Source organism: Lepidochelys olivacea (assembly GCF_965140295.1).
Source record: "Lepidochelys olivacea isolate rLepOli2 genome assembly, chromosome: 6".
Lineage (NCBI taxonomy): Eukaryota > Metazoa > Chordata > Testudines > Cheloniidae > Lepidochelys > Lepidochelys olivacea.
The window spans coordinates 61,490,418-61,507,002 of record NC_140416.1 but is presented as its reverse complement, the minus strand read 5'-3'; the positions used below and the strand labels follow the sequence as shown (position 1 = coordinate 61,507,002).

Sequence of the window (16,585 nt, the reverse complement as noted above, 5' to 3'; positions counted from 1 at the left end):
CAAAGGATTCAGCCTTGGCACCCTTGTGAGCCAAGAGGGCAATAGCTTAATTTTGTAATTAGAGAGACCTGACTAACGCTCCCACAGAACTCATCAAACAGCAGAGAAAGAGAGACACCTGGTCTCCCAAAGGCCAGGCCTGCATTTTAACCATTGAACAGTCTTGTCACCTCTGTTTTCTTTGACACAGTCCATCTCATGTTGTTCTCTATGGGGTTGAAGGAATGCCCTTGAGTCATGCATGGGACACTCCAGGGAGATGCTAATTCCTGTTCCACTGGATAATCACTAGTCACAGATTCACACTATTCCAAAGAAGCAGTATGCTCCAGCTTACTAGTTACATCTCAGATCACCACTCTACTTAACACACAGTACTGGATGCTGTTATAGTGAAAACAAGCAGAGAGTTTATTTAAAAAATTAGAGAGATTCCAGTGATGGAAAGTTGGACTACTGGAACCAAACAGCTATACATCAAATAAAAATCATAGCATGCATTCTGCAGCCTAGACTTAACTAGATACTTTCATATCTTTAGCACAATGGACCCAAAGTCCTTCCAGCATTTTGCAGCCAGGTTTGGTTAGGACAAAAACACTTAACTTACACTCAATCCCTCACCGAGGGGGTACCTCTGCACCCCCAGCTATACCCCAATAATTCACTGTCTTTACCCAAAGAGGACCCCTCCTGCTGTTCATTTCTTCCTGAGAGGGAAATTTACAGATTTCCTGATCTCCTATTACCATTTGGCTCAGTATGCAAACAGGCATCCATTGGGAGACATAAAATGCCCAACACATACGGCCAGACAGCAAGATAAGTTTTATTTGCCTGCTATTCAAAAGAAAACAGGTAACCAGAAGTTGACATGTATCTTAACATATTTTCAGTAAAAACACAACTCCTTAAATATTATCTGTATATACATTTTGCAGTCATTATGACCACCAGTGGGATACTGGCTCTCAGAGACCTCACATGCTACTTTATCGTGAATTATTAGGTATTTATCCAACCCAGAGAAGGCCTATAAAACTATGCACCCTCTGCCAGTGACAATCAAGAGGTCCCTAAGTCAGAGATTTTGGTACAACAATTGACAAAAGCTAAAATACTCCAGTAAATGCGGACTGGCGGTGGACTTCAGAACCAGAAAAGGTAGTGTTGTCCAACTAGTGGATACACAAAGTTTGGGGCTGGACCCATGCTCTTTCAATTGAGGGGGCGGGAGGGGTAAACCCCCACCATCTAGGAGGATTTAGAAGGTGAGAGACTGACAATATCCTGTAATTTTCTGAACAAACCTTATGGAATTTAGAAAAGTAAGTTATACCTTATTGAATTAGTATTAAAAATGCAACTGTGTAATAGGGTTAGCTTTCTAATTTCTGAAAACCAGATCCCACCACTCTACCTCTTCACCCCAGGTCCTGCCCACCACTCACTCACTCTCCCTCTTCCTCATCACTTGATCCTCTCCACCTCCCTCACCAAACCAGCTGGGCTCCGTCTGCTCCAGGACTGGTAGAGGAGCTGCAGCCTCACATGGAGGCTACTGCCTGCCAACTCATGAGATGCAGATAGGAGGCAGCCCTGGCTGTGCAGGGGCTGGTGCAGGTGCAGGTTGATGACCCAGTGCCTCCCCAAGCAATGGTGAGTAGACTTTTGGTGTCTGATCAGTACATCAGACCAGACACTGCCAGGTCCCCTTTTTGACTAGAAAGTCCAGACAAAAACAGAACACCTGACACAGTAAGGTTGCATGAGTAACTGTGGAATTGTATGTTTTTCCATGGGAAGGGTAAACAGAACAGCAGGGGGTGATTAGGCAAACCTCTCCAGGGAGGTGACTCCTCTGGAGATTTAGGACCAGAGTGAATTTGCCTAAACTAGTTCAAAGTGGATTCTCCAGGGACCAACAGACACAGAAATGGGTTATGGCTACATAGCCTGGTTTTAAATTGATTTAGGTCCTCCTTCTTGATCCAGCAGAATTGGACAGAACCCCTGGTCTACAGCCCCCCACCCCCAAATCTGTTGGGTTGGATTGGCAGGCGTAGGTGCTTGTTCTACGCTGAAGTTGTGATGAACTAGTAACCACAAGGAATCCCCTTGGGGTGGGGGCTGAAGGACTGTTCCTGCCAGAATCCATGTTAGGATTGGGGCCGATTCTGGTAATCTTATTAGCATACCTGTAGGTTTTTATTATGGTTTGCTCTGTAATGCATTTTACCTTAAGAATAAATTAGGCTTGCATAGGATGTGCTGCGTAGTACCTTAACTGTAGCATTACACCTGGTAATCCTCTCCAAAGAGCAAGGAAACAGGTGTCCTTGGGCAACCTATCTGTGCTGAGACCACTATACTGTAGGCCTGGAACTGTTCAGCCTGGAAATATCCCAGTGAGAAAGGAAGAGAAATACATATCTCCACTTGAGAGGCAACAGCTGAGAAGCTGGAAGCCTGAGAGTAGGTGCCCTTGCTGAGGGGAAATACAGGTGTAATTGCCCTGAACTGGACAGAAGGAAACCAAAGATATGTGCTCTCTCAGATTTCCACCATAATACATAGAGCCAAGTTGTGCTTAACTGAGCAGTAGGTTCCCTAGACTCACAGATCTACTTGAAAGAGTGTCATCTACATCACTAGACAGTTCCTCCTATCGTTGGCTCCTGCAGGGACTTCAGAATCCTGTTGACATCTATTACACAGAAGCATCTGATGTAATAGTGTTGACTTTGGTTACTTCACTGCAGGATTAATACACAACTAAAGTCCCTGGGTTTTGTTTTATGTTGAACATTAAAAAGTGAAATCCTGGTTTGCTCTCATGCAACAAATCAGAAGGGAATTACTCAGATGTTTAAATCTACCTTTAAGCATCAGTCATTATAAATAGCACTTTGTGTGTCAATGCCATTAGTGGTGACAAAGTCAAGTTAAAAGGAAAAATTACTACTTTGTGAGTATTACTGTTTGGTTAAAAGTGTTCAGTCATGAACAGGGATTTCTTAAGTCTCTCCTAAATAAAAAGCTAGTGGAAATGAATGTGCAATTCCACCATACAAAAAAGTACATCCATGTATTTCAGAAGGTGAATGAGGACTGACTGGAAGAAGGGATCTGAAGGTTAGTCTTCACCATCCAGCTATCAAAGATTCATTGTCTCTTTTTCTTAGTTATCAGCTTTGGCTTCCTCAAACCTTTCCCAGATAATCTGGGGAAAGTACAGATTCACCACGAACAGGACTAAAGTGAACATTCTATTTGTTACATGCATGCCATCAAACACATGCAGAAAGTGCCAGACACTCTAAGTTCTCTTCTCTCCTTGTAGAGTGTTGGAGATTTATGGGGTGACTGTGAGCAACTTATTAGAAAGGTGGTCTTCGATTCCTGTTAATAAATGTTTTACAATAATCATTTCTTCAAGTTGGAGTAAGATTAGAAAAGTTCTGTCCTTTTATGTTTTGTTTGGTTCTTGCTGCTGCAAGAGCCTTCTGATCTAGAAGACTGATTGGTTAGAATATAAAGGACTTGCCAGAAGACTTCCATATGTAGATATTCCCCCAAAGGCAGGGCCATTGGATGGGTGACCCAGTGTGGAAAGAATTCAGGGCACTTCTTTCCCTCTTCAATATTAGAGACCATTTCTGCTTGTATTGGGATAAGTGTTGTGGAACAACTAAGAACACAGTACATTTTGCTAGAGAAACGGTCACTACAAATAGAAAAATATGACAAAGTACTTCAAGGTAGGCAAAGTATCTGCCCCCTGCCCCCCAAGGTAACTACAGTATCCCTAGTTGAATAAAGAATCACTTCCTAAACCACACGTTTGCCAGCTCACATTAGACTTCCCATTTGGGAAGGTCACTCACTCCATAGCAAAAAGGGTTTAAGTTTTGATCAGAACCAAATCCTGCTTTACAACAAGCCGTATAGCATTTGCCTACTTAATTCTTCCCAGCCCTATTTTGTGAGCTTTTAAGAAAATCCCTGGGGAATATGAAAACTGCACAGTAGCTTCATACTATGAAGTTTGTTTTGATGCCAGCAGTGATGTACTGGAGGCAGCTGTTGGGAGTGCCCAGCTCTAAGTGTCTGCAAATCATAACAAAAACTAAATTTTGAAATACCTATATCCTCCGTGAAATGGAATTACCTTTCTCCACCTTATTCTAGTGTGCAGCTCTTTGAAACGTCAGGCCCCTTTAAGGCAACAAGTGGGGTATTCAAAAATTGAATCACACAACATTACTAGCCACTTGAGACTTTTTGCCTTTGGGCTCAGATGACATTAGTATGCTGCCACCGCCACCACCACCCAGCTACTTTTCTTGCTCCTCTAAGAGGATACGCCACCACCCAGGCACCACGGTGTCAGTAGAACCTGGATCTAGGATGAAAAGCAGCCCCATCAAGTTTAACCTGGGTGAGACTGAGGTGATTAGCAGGAGAGAGAGGTGGCAGAAACCAAAATTACTGATCTTATCTCCTTGTAAACCCACACGAGCCCTCCTGGATCAGTTCAGTCACCACAGCCATCAATACCTGCAACATGCCAGTGCCATGACATGCTGCCTTTTTAGCAGTTATTACCACTCCATCTGGATGAGAGATGACTAGTTCAAAGTCCTCTCAGGAAAGGTAGAAATGATGCGGATAGGAAGAAAGCCACCACTGTTAGTTGTGACACTGGCCACATCCTCACCACCTAGAGGGCTACTCGGAGGGCTGATGCAAGATAGTGAGAAATCTCATCATTGCCTTAAGTTATTCAGATAGCAAGAAATGCCTTCTTTCACCACTAGCTTGCTAAAAGACTTCACCTGTTCTTCTAATCTACATGCAGACTTACCATGTAGTATCCACATGATTGCCACTTCTAGATGAGACTACTGCAAGTCAATACCTAGGGCTGAAGGAGACCACCTCATGAAAGCTCCAGCTTCTATAAGATGAGGACTGCTGCATGTTAAGCAACATATCATGTCAAGAGCACATCCCACCAATGCTCTGAACTCTCCTCGGGCTCCTCATTAGTTTCTCAATCCAATTCAGGGTGTTGGTTCTAGTCCTCAGAGAAGTAGCTTGCACCCTATACACAAGAGGGCCTCCCAAAGGCAGACTTAAGGGTTGCCATAGGAGCAAGATACAGGATCTCACACACACTTCCCCACCCACCACAAAGCTTCTCTAGGGGCCCCTCTCCCTGAGGCTGCAGGAAACTGTCCACTAAGCATGCCCAGTCAGCTAGTTTGGGAAATCCTGAACCGAGCTATATTTTGTTGCCACTAGTCTGCTAGGACTCCATCCCCATCTCGATGTCACCACTGTCCTGACACCCTTTGCTGCATCAGCATAATACCTGTACTATTCATGGTACTGCCCTAGTGGCACCAGCTAGGACAGAGTGAAGCCATCTAGAACACACAGCACTGGGAAGCTAAACGGAAGGACTGCCAGGGATAAAGCAAACTTGTACATCGAACATGGAGGGACTTGTCCTCCTACATGACTAGTCCACAGGTAATATGAAAATGCAGGGAAGGCAGATGAGTATTGGACTGTTCTGATCTCATGCCAGCCATAAACCTTTAAACAAGTTGGCAGTGTCCTTTTAAAAAGGGAGGAACTTTCTCTAATCCAAAATGGGGGAAGTCAGGGAAAGGATGACAAAACTATTGAGAGAAGAGGATGTTGCATGAGTGAATAAAGTCAAGAAGGTACTACTGGCTATTATTCTATTGCAGCCACCTGCCAGGCTCTGAGTCAGGGTCAGAATGCTGCTGTGGTCAGCAGTGTACAAGAAGGGAGACAGAAGGTACCTATCCTGAACAGTTTACAAGCCAGTCAAATACGCACCCAAATCAACCCCCTCTTGGGCACTGCAAACCTCAACATTAGCCTGAAGTTCATTGATCTTACTGAACAATTAAAAGCATTACATATTGTAACAGCGCTGTTGTTTGAGAGAGATAAGTCTCCACTCTGAAATGGCCCAGACAGAGTTGTGAACAAGTGCCCTAGGCTCTTTTCACCTCCATTTTGTTCCCTAGCTTAAACACATCCAATATATTTTTACATGGAAGAGGCCAGGCTGCTTCATGTTGCATGCAAGGATCTGCAAGTCTCTTAATGAAAAAGACCTTTACATGCATGCATTTCACTACCAGTTTCAATACAACTGGACTTTCTACTAAATAGATAGGCCCTGACCAAAAGCGAAACAGAACCTTGCAACTGCAGCACAGCAGTGTTTGAATGTGGCTGTTACTAGCTGGGTTCCAAGGCACACAGTTCAACTGATGGGTATGAGCTCGCATTTTTTGTTAACAAGTGCCACATACTACAGACCTAGGGAGCCTGCAATAGTACATCACAGCCAAAACAGACACAGATGCAGTTGTCACACTGCTTAGTTCTAGAGAATGCCGACTGAGCACAGCAATATATGAGCATGTTGTCACCTTCATTGCCTCCACCAAGAAGCATAAGCTACTTCTGCCTCCTTTATATTTTAAGCAGTAGCACCTTTGGGTTTCAGTCTGGCCTGAGAGGCTCCCAAGTCATAGTGCTGGTGATATTCCATGTGCCCCAGAGACAAGCACTAGTGTTCAACTAGACAGCACATGTGGCATCAAGGATAGAACCAGGACCTTTCCATCCGAAAAAGTAAAACAAGCAAACAGACCGATCCACAGAATTTCTATGACTGAGCTAAGGAGACTTCATTGACAGTAGTAGGGCTTTTGCGCTATGTGAGCCAGCCACTAGATGGGGACATGACCACAAAATGCACTCATTAGCCTTTACCTAACTTCCCCACCTATAGCAGCATGTTTGGATCATGTCTGTAGCTTCACATTGCCCAAAAGCAGAGTAATTTTTAAACCTAGTGCTGAAGTGACACCATTGCCAATAGTGATGGCAACCTCTGCCACACCATTTGCCAAAATCCCAGACTGAGGGATGCAAGATAAAGGACAGAAAGCATGTAAGTGATGTAGAATTCAATTCCATAGCCTTAATTTTTATTGTAAATGTATAGTCCAAATAAAAACTAAGATACTACGTTTGTGCTGGGGCAGGAGCCACTATCCCCATTCCTCCATTTAAATGGGGAGTTTGCAGCCCTCTCCACTATTGATTCAGACGGCCTATAAATTCAGGAAGTCACAGCATCAGTTTTACACTAGATTCACTAAGGTTATCTTCACTACCATACATGCTAAAACACTTTGTTTAAACAACAGCTATGGATGACTTCCATAGCACAGCTGTTTTCAACCTGTGGTTTGGCAGACCCCTGGGGGGCTGCAGACTATGTAAGATTTTTCAAAGGGTCTGCATCACCATTCAAAAAAAAATGTTAACAGTGGTCTGCAAATGAAAAAGTTTGAAAACCACTGCCATAGCAAGTTCTGTAGCTACATAATACATGGGGTCATGAACTTTACCTGTGACTGCAAGTTACATGGAGTCAGGGATTGTATCCTCAGTACAGCACTAGGCACATTGTCAGTTAAGGTGACCAGACAGCAAGTGTGAAAAATCAGGACAGGGGTGGGGTAATAGGCACCTATAGAAGAAAATGCCCCAAATATCAGGGCTGTCCCTATAAAATGGGGACATCTGGTCACCCTACTGCCAGTACAGTTAGCTGAGGGTCTTCATGTATTTTACCTACCCACTTTTATATGTTACCAACCTTCATGGAAGCTGAATGCCAAATTCATCCCTTGCGAAAGACAGATATTTAAAAGTAGAAACTTAGCCAAAACCCCTCTATTCCTAAAAATGAGAGGGTTATAAGGGAGGTCCTGAAATGCAGACCAGTAGTAAAGTTGCTAAGAAAGCCTCAGTAGTTGGCTAATCAAACAAACATTTGTATAATGGATTATTTTTCAAGTCACACAGAATGAGGAAAGCTAACCAAATATTGTACAATACTAGCAAAGTGTTAGTCCTTGGGTGCTGCGCTAAGCAGATCTCAGAAGTAAAGTCAACCCTTATCCTACTACATAAGTGCATAACCAACAATGCAAGTCAGATCAGCACATTTTGCCTCTTGGGTGCATAGTTAAAGAGCCAGTAGGTTTTTTGCATTAACTTCTACATAATCCAAATAGTAAAAGGGCCCCATAACTGTCAACCTGCTAAGATTCCACCCCCCTCCCCCAACATAAAATAGATACACAGACCCAAAAGACAAAGAAAAAAAAAGAGCTGGAACTGTTCTATGTAGAACTAGACTTACTTAAATGAAGATAGGTTTCAGAGTGGTAGCCATGTTAGTCTGTATGAGGTAAAAGAACGAGGAGTCCTTGTGGCACCTTAGAGACTAACAAATTTATTTGAGCATAAGCTTTTGTGGGCTAAAACCCACTTCATCATATGCATGCAGTGGAAAATACAGTAGGAAGATATATACACACACAGAACATGGAAAAAATGGGTGTTGCCATACCCACTATAACAGAGTGATCAATTAAGGTGATCTATCATCAGCAGGAGAAAAAAAAGCCTTTTGTAGTGATAATCAGGATGGCCCATTTCCAACAGCTGACAAGAAGGAGAGAGTAACAGGGGAGGGAGGGAATAAGCAAGGGGAAATAGTTTTACTTTGTGTAATGATCCATCCACTCCCAGTCTTTATTCAAGACTAATTTAATGCTGTCCAGTTTGCAAATTAATTCCAATTCAGCAGTCTCTTGGTGGAGTCTGTTTTTGAATTTTTTTTTTGGGGGGGTGGTAAATATTGCAACTTTTAGGTCTGTAATCAAGTGACCAGGGAGATTGAAGTGTTCTCTGACCAGTTATTGAATGTTATAATTCTTGACGTCCGATTTGTGTCCATTTATTCTTTTGGGTAGTGATTGTCTGGTTTGGCCAATGTACATGGCAGAAGAGCATTGCAAGCACATATCACATTGTTGGATGTGCAGGTGAACGAGCCTCTGATAGTGTGGCTGATGCGATTAGGTCCTATGATGGTGTCCCCTGAATAGATGTGGGCAGAGTTGGCAACAAGCTTTGTTGCAAGGATAGGTTCCTAGGTTAGTGTTTTTGTTGTGTGGTTGCTGGTGAGTATTTGCTTCAGGTTAGGGGGCTGTCTGTTAGCAAGGACTAGCCTGTCTCCCAAGATCTGAGAGTGAGGGATCATCCTTCAGGATAGGTTGTAGATCCTTGATGCGCTGGAGAGGTTTTAGTTGGGGGCTGAAGGTGACGGCTAGTGGTGTTCTATTTCCCCATGCTTATTTACCCACCATCCACTCCTGTTACTCTCATCTTCTTGTCAACTGTTGGAAAGGGGCCATCCTGATTATCACTACAAAATATTTTTCTCCTGCTGATAACAGATCAGCATAACTGATCACTCTCGTTATAGTGGGTATGGCAACACCCATTTTTTTCATGTTCAGTGTGTGTATATACATACATCTCTTCCTACTGTATTTTCCACTGCATGTATCTGATGAAGTGGGTTTTAGCCCACAAAAGCTTATGCTCAAATACATTTGTTAGTCTAAGGTACCACAAGTACTCCTCGTTCTTTTTAAATGAAGATCTTATCCAGTCATAATTTAAACATTTGAGACCAGAAGCCAGGCATAATACTATAGCAATTCTGCTGTGATAGAGGTAGCATTATGCTCAGAGGAATCTTGCCCAGAGTATTCCCTGTTGCATACTTACAGTAGTGGGAAAATTGTAGCCCCTCCAAAATACACCTGAGCCATTACAACTTTTCAGTCAGTCATTATCTTCTATCAAAAAAATTAAGAGAATTAAATTTAATAAGACTGAAAGGAAAGCTCATGGATGAGCCCAAACCAAGCACCAAACATCAGGGCAGTTTTAATCCAGATCTGAATTATGCAGTGTGGGCCCTAATCTTCTCTGTTTAAGATATTAAGCAGAGTTTCAGACCAACACAGACTGCACTCTCTTATGGTGGTACAATGGAGAGAACACAGAGGGAATCTGGTTTATTGGAACAAGTAGGGACATCTCCCTTGCAGGAGGTTACAGAATTCACAGACATGACTACAACACAGGCTTCCTCATACAGGTTTTATGATTTCAAATTCCTTCAGGTGCAGTCTGTGCTCCTTATTTAGGGGGTCAGGATTGCTGTAGTCTATTTCAGTTTCTCATTATCTGAGGTTGTGATTTGGGGTCCTTACTTGCGGACAGCTGTAGGGGAAGTGTTACCATTACCCTATATGGTAAGCCACCCCCCATGGTGAGTGCAATCTCATGAGTGATTTCTCTGATCCCTGTATTACACTGGTTTATGGCTTTGGCACCCATTGTTCTGTTCCATGACTTTACTAGTAACACCTCCCCCAGCTGTTGCGTTCTCTCCAGGTAGGTATTCTCATCATGCACCCTCTTTCAGGATCAGTGTCCGCTAACTAGAGTTCAGGCTATGTAAATCTGGCTATTTTCTGCTCCCCACCCTAGGAAGCATATAAGCCTTTTAGGAAAGGATTCTATAATGGTTGTTTTTGTTTGCTCTACAGGGAAGGGAAAGATCCTCACAACCTGCCCCAATCTCATGACCAGTTCTACAGGGATGTTGGGGGGGTTCAGCTCCCAAAGTCATCAATCCTACGCTTTTCAGGGAAGGGGAGAAGGACTTTTCAAGACTGTGCCACTATCTCATAATGTCTTCTTCCTTATGGGGACTTCTGGAGCACTGCAACCCACACTTTATCCCTCTTACATAAACCCACTGCTTTCGTGGCCCTAAGGCACCACAATAGTGCCACGACCCTCTGCTGTGACATACAGAATTGGAGGCTGTCCTAGTGCTCCCCACTCAGGTATTGGTCTCAAAGAGGAGGAAATGGATCTGCAGAAGACCATGCAAGCTGGTCTTGTGCTGGGGGATCAAGGTTCCTGCCACCACTCCTCTCCAGCCCCAAGTGAGAAAAGCAGGGCTTGGGGGCACAATCCACCTTGTCTGCTATTTGATGAACAAGTACTACTAAATGGCACATAACAGTCTTGGACTTTGAAAGCCAGCCAAGTGTGCTCCTCAAGCCTGAGGAGCAGACTCCTGAACCTGGTCTGTGACCTACTGGTGCTCTGAAGACCAATTGCTGGCAGGGCGAGCAGAACTGGTGCCAGAATTACATGGCTCTGGCTCTTCTATTCCAGCCGAGAGAAAGAGGAAAGACATCAATTAACTTTGCAATGAGAACACTCTACAGGCAGCTAAGAGACATTATTACTTTTCCATATGATCAATTGCTGCGGTTACATATGGATGTTAGACTGCACAGGAAGAGGGTGGTAATGTGATCACAAAAGAGATCAGAAGTGGTTCAAGAGAAGAGTCACTGTTAAGACATAGGCCATGTTATGAAACATTAGATCAGGAATTCCAAGTTATTTTTAGGGAACCCTAGATATTAAAGCTTCCTATAGACCATCTCAGTGATGGTATGTTTAATTATTAAGAGTCTGAAAGCTGGTCAGATTGCACATACTAAATGAGGTGTTTTCTGCATAGCAAGTCTCTGGTGAACCTAGACTAGCATCAAATAGATTCAAGCTGCTGTCATAATTTTATTAGACCATGAGACAAAGATGCAGGTACGAGTATTGGTAAGCCGAGGGGCTCATCAACCCATAGTGAAGCAGCAGACCCACATATCAGAACTCCAGTAGGCAGTCAACCACCTGCACCATACTGTGACTTTTATTGGCAGTCAATTTGTACAAAACAGACTTCTGAAAAATATTAGATATATTGTAACAAGAAACATCAAGATTACTCTAAGTAAAAGGTTACTGTTTCTAGTTTTACTCTGTCTAGTCATCAATACTTTCTGTATCCACCTGCCCCTCTTATCCCTATATATTCACACCATTTACCAGGTCTTTCACTCAGCAATAGGAGAAAAACTTTCTAGAGTAGGAAAATGGGATTGTAAAAATCAGACGTCATATGGAGGACTCAGGCACAGGAGTAATACTTGGAACTACTCTAGTCATTTGAAAATGACTAAACTAATTTAGACAAGGTAGGTGAGGTAATATCAGTTATTGGACCAACTTCTGTTGGTGGAAGGTACAAGCTTTTGAACTCACAGAGCTCTTCTTCAGGTCTGGGGAAGGAAGCAGACCAGTGGTGCTGAACAATTTTTATGGGGGTAGGTGAGCGAGTGGATGAGGAAGGCAGAAACCCTATATTCAAGCCAGGGGGTGTAGAGGCACTTCAAATTCCAGCACCTATGAAGCAGGGAGTGTCTCAGCTAAATAAAAGTTGAGACAGTTTATTAAACCAGAAGAGGCAACACAAATGACCACCTCCAACATGTGTCACCCCTTCTACTTAACTATCTGTCCCAACTTTTATTTACTTCAGACACTCTGCTTCCTTCCCCAGACCTGAAGCACAGCTGTGTAAGCTTGAGCCTTCCACCAACAGAAGTTGGTCCAATAAAAGGTATTCTCACCTACCTTGGATCTCTCCTACCCTAGGAGGAACACAACTACAACAATACCACAAATTGAGTAAGTCAGTGGTGAAGCTTTAAGTGTTAAAGCCTACCAACACTACAAAAAAATCTAGTGCCTAGTACCCTAAAGTAGCCTGATTTCATTGTAATAAGCATTGCACCCAAAGCCAAGTGTCTGCAGAATCAAACCCTAAAATTGCAACCCTGCCCACTTCCATATCCCCTTCAGGAACTCCTACCTCTTTGGTTTAGCAAGCCAGATGTTTCTTTTCACTCTTATCACAGATCTATTCTCAGGATCACAGAAACAGTGAGTGGTGTAGCTTAGTGGCCATCATAAAAAAACCACATTGAATAATTCAAAGAACTTTTTGTAATGTAGATGGAAATCTAAAGCATGGCACCTTTAGACCATTGACAGCTTTATTGGAAGTACCTAATCATCAGGTGAATGTAATAGATAGGATCTGAATTTCAACATGCTAGTGCAACAAGTTGGGGGGAGAACACACCACTACCCAACTCCACTCTTTTCAACAAACCACTTTAAGAGGGTTGAGAGGATTTACTAGTTAAATACACATAAAATCCATAATTTTATATTGAAGAGCCCATAAGAAACTTTTAAAGGCACAGGTCTTTCCAATAAAGAAGAAGCTAGGATGTCAGATTAGCTGATTTTTCCCACTGACTGTGGAAAATTCTTTGGAGAAAAAAAAATTAGCTCATTGAATGCATGGGGTGAGAACACAGACTCAACAGCTGTTTGTGTTTGGGTTATAGATTCTCTTGAAGTAACTTGCATTTCAAAAAAGATACAGTCTAGGGAGCAGTTAAAGTGGCTTGTAAAATACAGTATATAAAAAAGTCTACAAGGAATCTGTTTGACAGACAGGCTTGTTGTGCAATTATGCAGGCTGGCATCAGGATTTGTTTGTTTTATTCTTCATCTTAGCTGTTCCTAATTAAGACTCTCAGCTACTTCACTGATGAGGGGCCACATAAGTGCCTAGATAGATTCTTCAACAGCCCAATGTTCTTTTTTAAAGAAAAAAGAAAGAAAGAAGAAGAAAAAAACCCAAGAATTAACTGCCCAGACCTTTGGGATTTTGAAAGCAAGTGCTTCACTATCAAACAATACAGCTTCATTTAGAAGAACACTTACGCGTATCTCAAAATCTTGTGTTTCCTCCAACCTTCAAAATTCCTGTCTCCAAGGATTTATGATATGCACTGGATCCAATCTGCCACATTTTAACTGCGGCTGTTACACATCTGGTCATAAAAGGGCTACAAGGTGCAGCTGAACACAAGGACACACTTTTCTTAATGTGGCAGCTACAGTTTTTCCACAGTATTGAGAGGTTTGTTTGTTTTGTTTTTTTTTTTAAAGTGGGTTTATATTATTCAGACAGTTATCTGGTTTAGTACGACACTTCACTTTTTTTTTTAAAAAAAAGCCTTCTATTGCTATACTCAGAGTAGAGATTCCTACATAAAGGTATCTAGATCTTATCCCTATTTAGGATGGTAGTTAGATTAAGTACTAAATTAAATACTTGAGAGCGATCAGCAAAAGGTGTGTGTGGACAATGCATCCAACATGCTTACATACAGATTAAGTTTTTCCACTTACCCAGAATTGTGTTTTGCAGCATTGACTTGAGAACAGCTACTGTTTTAGGGCCTTAGAATTCAGAGTCATTACCCCAATCTAGGGGATGTAGTGGTAACAGACCAGCTGGAAAACCATACTTAAAAAAGAGAGGTGTTCTCCCCCAGAACAGTTTAATATTTTGGTAAGTATCATCAACCCCAATAAGAGCCAACCATAGACTGAAAGACAAAACTAGACACCTAGAGGGAGAAGTTTGGGCTGAAGGCATCTAGCTTTATTGCAGAGATTCATTTAATCCCTACTTGGAAGCATAATAAGAGTCCTAAAGCTACATTCTGGGAACCAAGGGGTCCTATTAAACGCAAGACAAGCAATATAAAACTAAGGCATATTAACTTGCTCCTCTCTTTTGCATTAACCGCTGACAAATGCGTGCCTCGGTGTTTTGGGTACTCAGCTAGTGCCTGGGCTCTTGATTTTAGGGATCTTCTGAACAGTTAACACTGACCACACAGCAGGCGTCTCTCCCTGGCGTGTGTAGCCGAACTCCAGAGGGAGCGATGGGTCAAGCCCAGCAGGGCCCGTGCTAGAAGCCTCAGGGCTCCGTCAGAGCAAGCCCCAGAGAGACGCTCCAGCGCCCGTCTGAGCAGAGTGGGGAGCCGCTCTGGGGTGTGGGAGGCAGGCAACGGCTCACCGGGCACGTCTTGGGGGCGGGAAGAGAAGGGAATCCGCGGTGCATCCCAGAAACAAGGAGCAATGCAGGACCGCTGCTGAAGTCCCCAGGCACCCGAGCACACAAAAGCCCGTGGTGTACCTGACAAGTATGACAGGGTCAGTGCGGAGCGGGCGGGGGATTTTCCAAGCGGGAATGAGAGGAGCACCTGGCTGTGACCTGACATAATGATTCCCTTGTGCTGGGCGAGCGCGCGCGCGGGGGGAAGGGAGCGCGAGAGAGAGATCCTGGGGAAAAGCAAGACGCTCGCGCTTACCCGGGGCCCAGTAGCCCTGTGGCTCTGAACCGGAGGAAGATGCGGCGGCAGCAGCAGCACCAGGAGCAGCTGGGGAGTCACTCCGCTCCACCAGGGTCTGGAGAGCATCGTCACTTGGGAGCTGGGGGTTACAGGCACGAGACAAACCCCCTTCCTTCCCTTCTCTGCTGGCCGGAGTGCAACTTGCTGCTGGAGTCCTGCCCCTGCCCTTAGCCTGCGGGACAACAGCCGCCCTGAAAAGCCAGAGGCAGCTTCTTGCCCTAGCCGGGGCGTGCGGGGCACTTGAGCAGCCCAGCTCTGCCCCCTTCAGTGGCACCAGGTTAAATGCCTCAGCTCTAGCCATTGGGATCCCCGTTATAAAGACCTTGCCTGGGCGGGGCCAGGCAGGACTGACTGAGGGAGGCACCCATAACAGCGGAGCTGGTGCTGGGCGAGAGCCAATGACAGGGAGCGATGGGTGTGCCCTCACCCCTTCACTCCGGCTGCCCCCGTGAGGGAGGGGCCAGTGGGCTTCTCAGGTTGCCCCCTGAGGCTGCATGTTGGGTCCCAGCGGCAGAGGTCCAGAGTGAGGAGCAGCAGGAATCACGCCGGGGGGGACGGGAGACACTGGCGGGTTCAAAGCACCATGCACCTCAATCGCCCCTGGGATTAGCCAAACTAGCAGTGCCCTAAAGAGCTCTTTCCCTGTGCCCCCGCAATGCTGTTTGTTCACCGCTCTCCTAGCTCCCGCAAGAAAGAGGGAGAGGCCAGACCATTTCTTTGGTTTATAATCAGTTTCACTTTCCAGTTGTCCTGTGCTGACACAATGCTGCAAGGCTTACAGTGAAGGGTGATGGAGGAGCGGAGGAGCTTACATTTCCATTTCACTTACTTTGTGATGGCCTAGAAACCTCCATATGGGGTTTAGGAGCTAGTGGAAGTGACAGGTGGTTTAGCAATCAAAAGTGCAATTGCTCCCCTCCCCTCAAACACACACACAGAGATATTCCCCCCACCTCCATCTTCCTCAAGGCCTAAGTTTTTATAAAGTCCAGTCTTTGCAGGAAGAAAACTTAAAACGTTCTTACAGGACTTAAAAGATTCTTACAGGAGCTAATAACCAATGGGACACCAGCCATGCCTTCCCCAAAGCAGTTTCTCCATCTGCCTGCTCTTATAAGTATCCTTCCTTCTATCTGAAAATCTGCTTCCGCCTTCAGTCCTCAGCCCTGCTTCTTCCCCCTTACACGTGGGGGAGGTCGGAGCTGGGAGTTAAATCCCTACTACCGGAAACCATGAAAGACATCTACACCCCTAGCATCGTTTAGTAAAAGTTGGGCTTTACAAAGCTCATATTTTGTGTCATATTAGACCTAACAACTCTTACTCTCAGTGCTAGCCAGGGTAACTGTGTGTCCTCCTTCTGGCAAAACAGAAAGCAGAATCCACTCCAGCATATTCATGCAGTGAATGAGCCAGCAGTTTCAGAATGGATACTCTCTCGTCACCAAACT

At 44.2% G+C, this 16,585-nt stretch overlaps 1 protein-coding gene across 5 annotated transcripts in view; it reads right to left on the bottom strand.

The window, feature by feature from the left end:
• The window catches only part of SMOC1 (SPARC related modular calcium binding 1), a 201,297-nt gene extending 185,891 nt beyond the window's left edge, over positions 1 to 15,406 (bottom strand). For all 5 annotated transcript variants that reach the window (XM_084630120.1, XM_084630121.1, XM_084630122.1 and 2 more), the window contains exon 1: positions 15,093 to 15,406. In XM_084630120.1, coding sequence (XP_084486246.1) covers positions 15,093 to 15,200 — 108 coding nt within the window. In that variant the 5' untranslated portion in view covers positions 15,201 to 15,406. The remainder of the gene's footprint in view (positions 1 to 15,092) is intronic.
• Between the last annotated feature and the right edge of the window lie 1,179 nt (positions 15,407 to 16,585).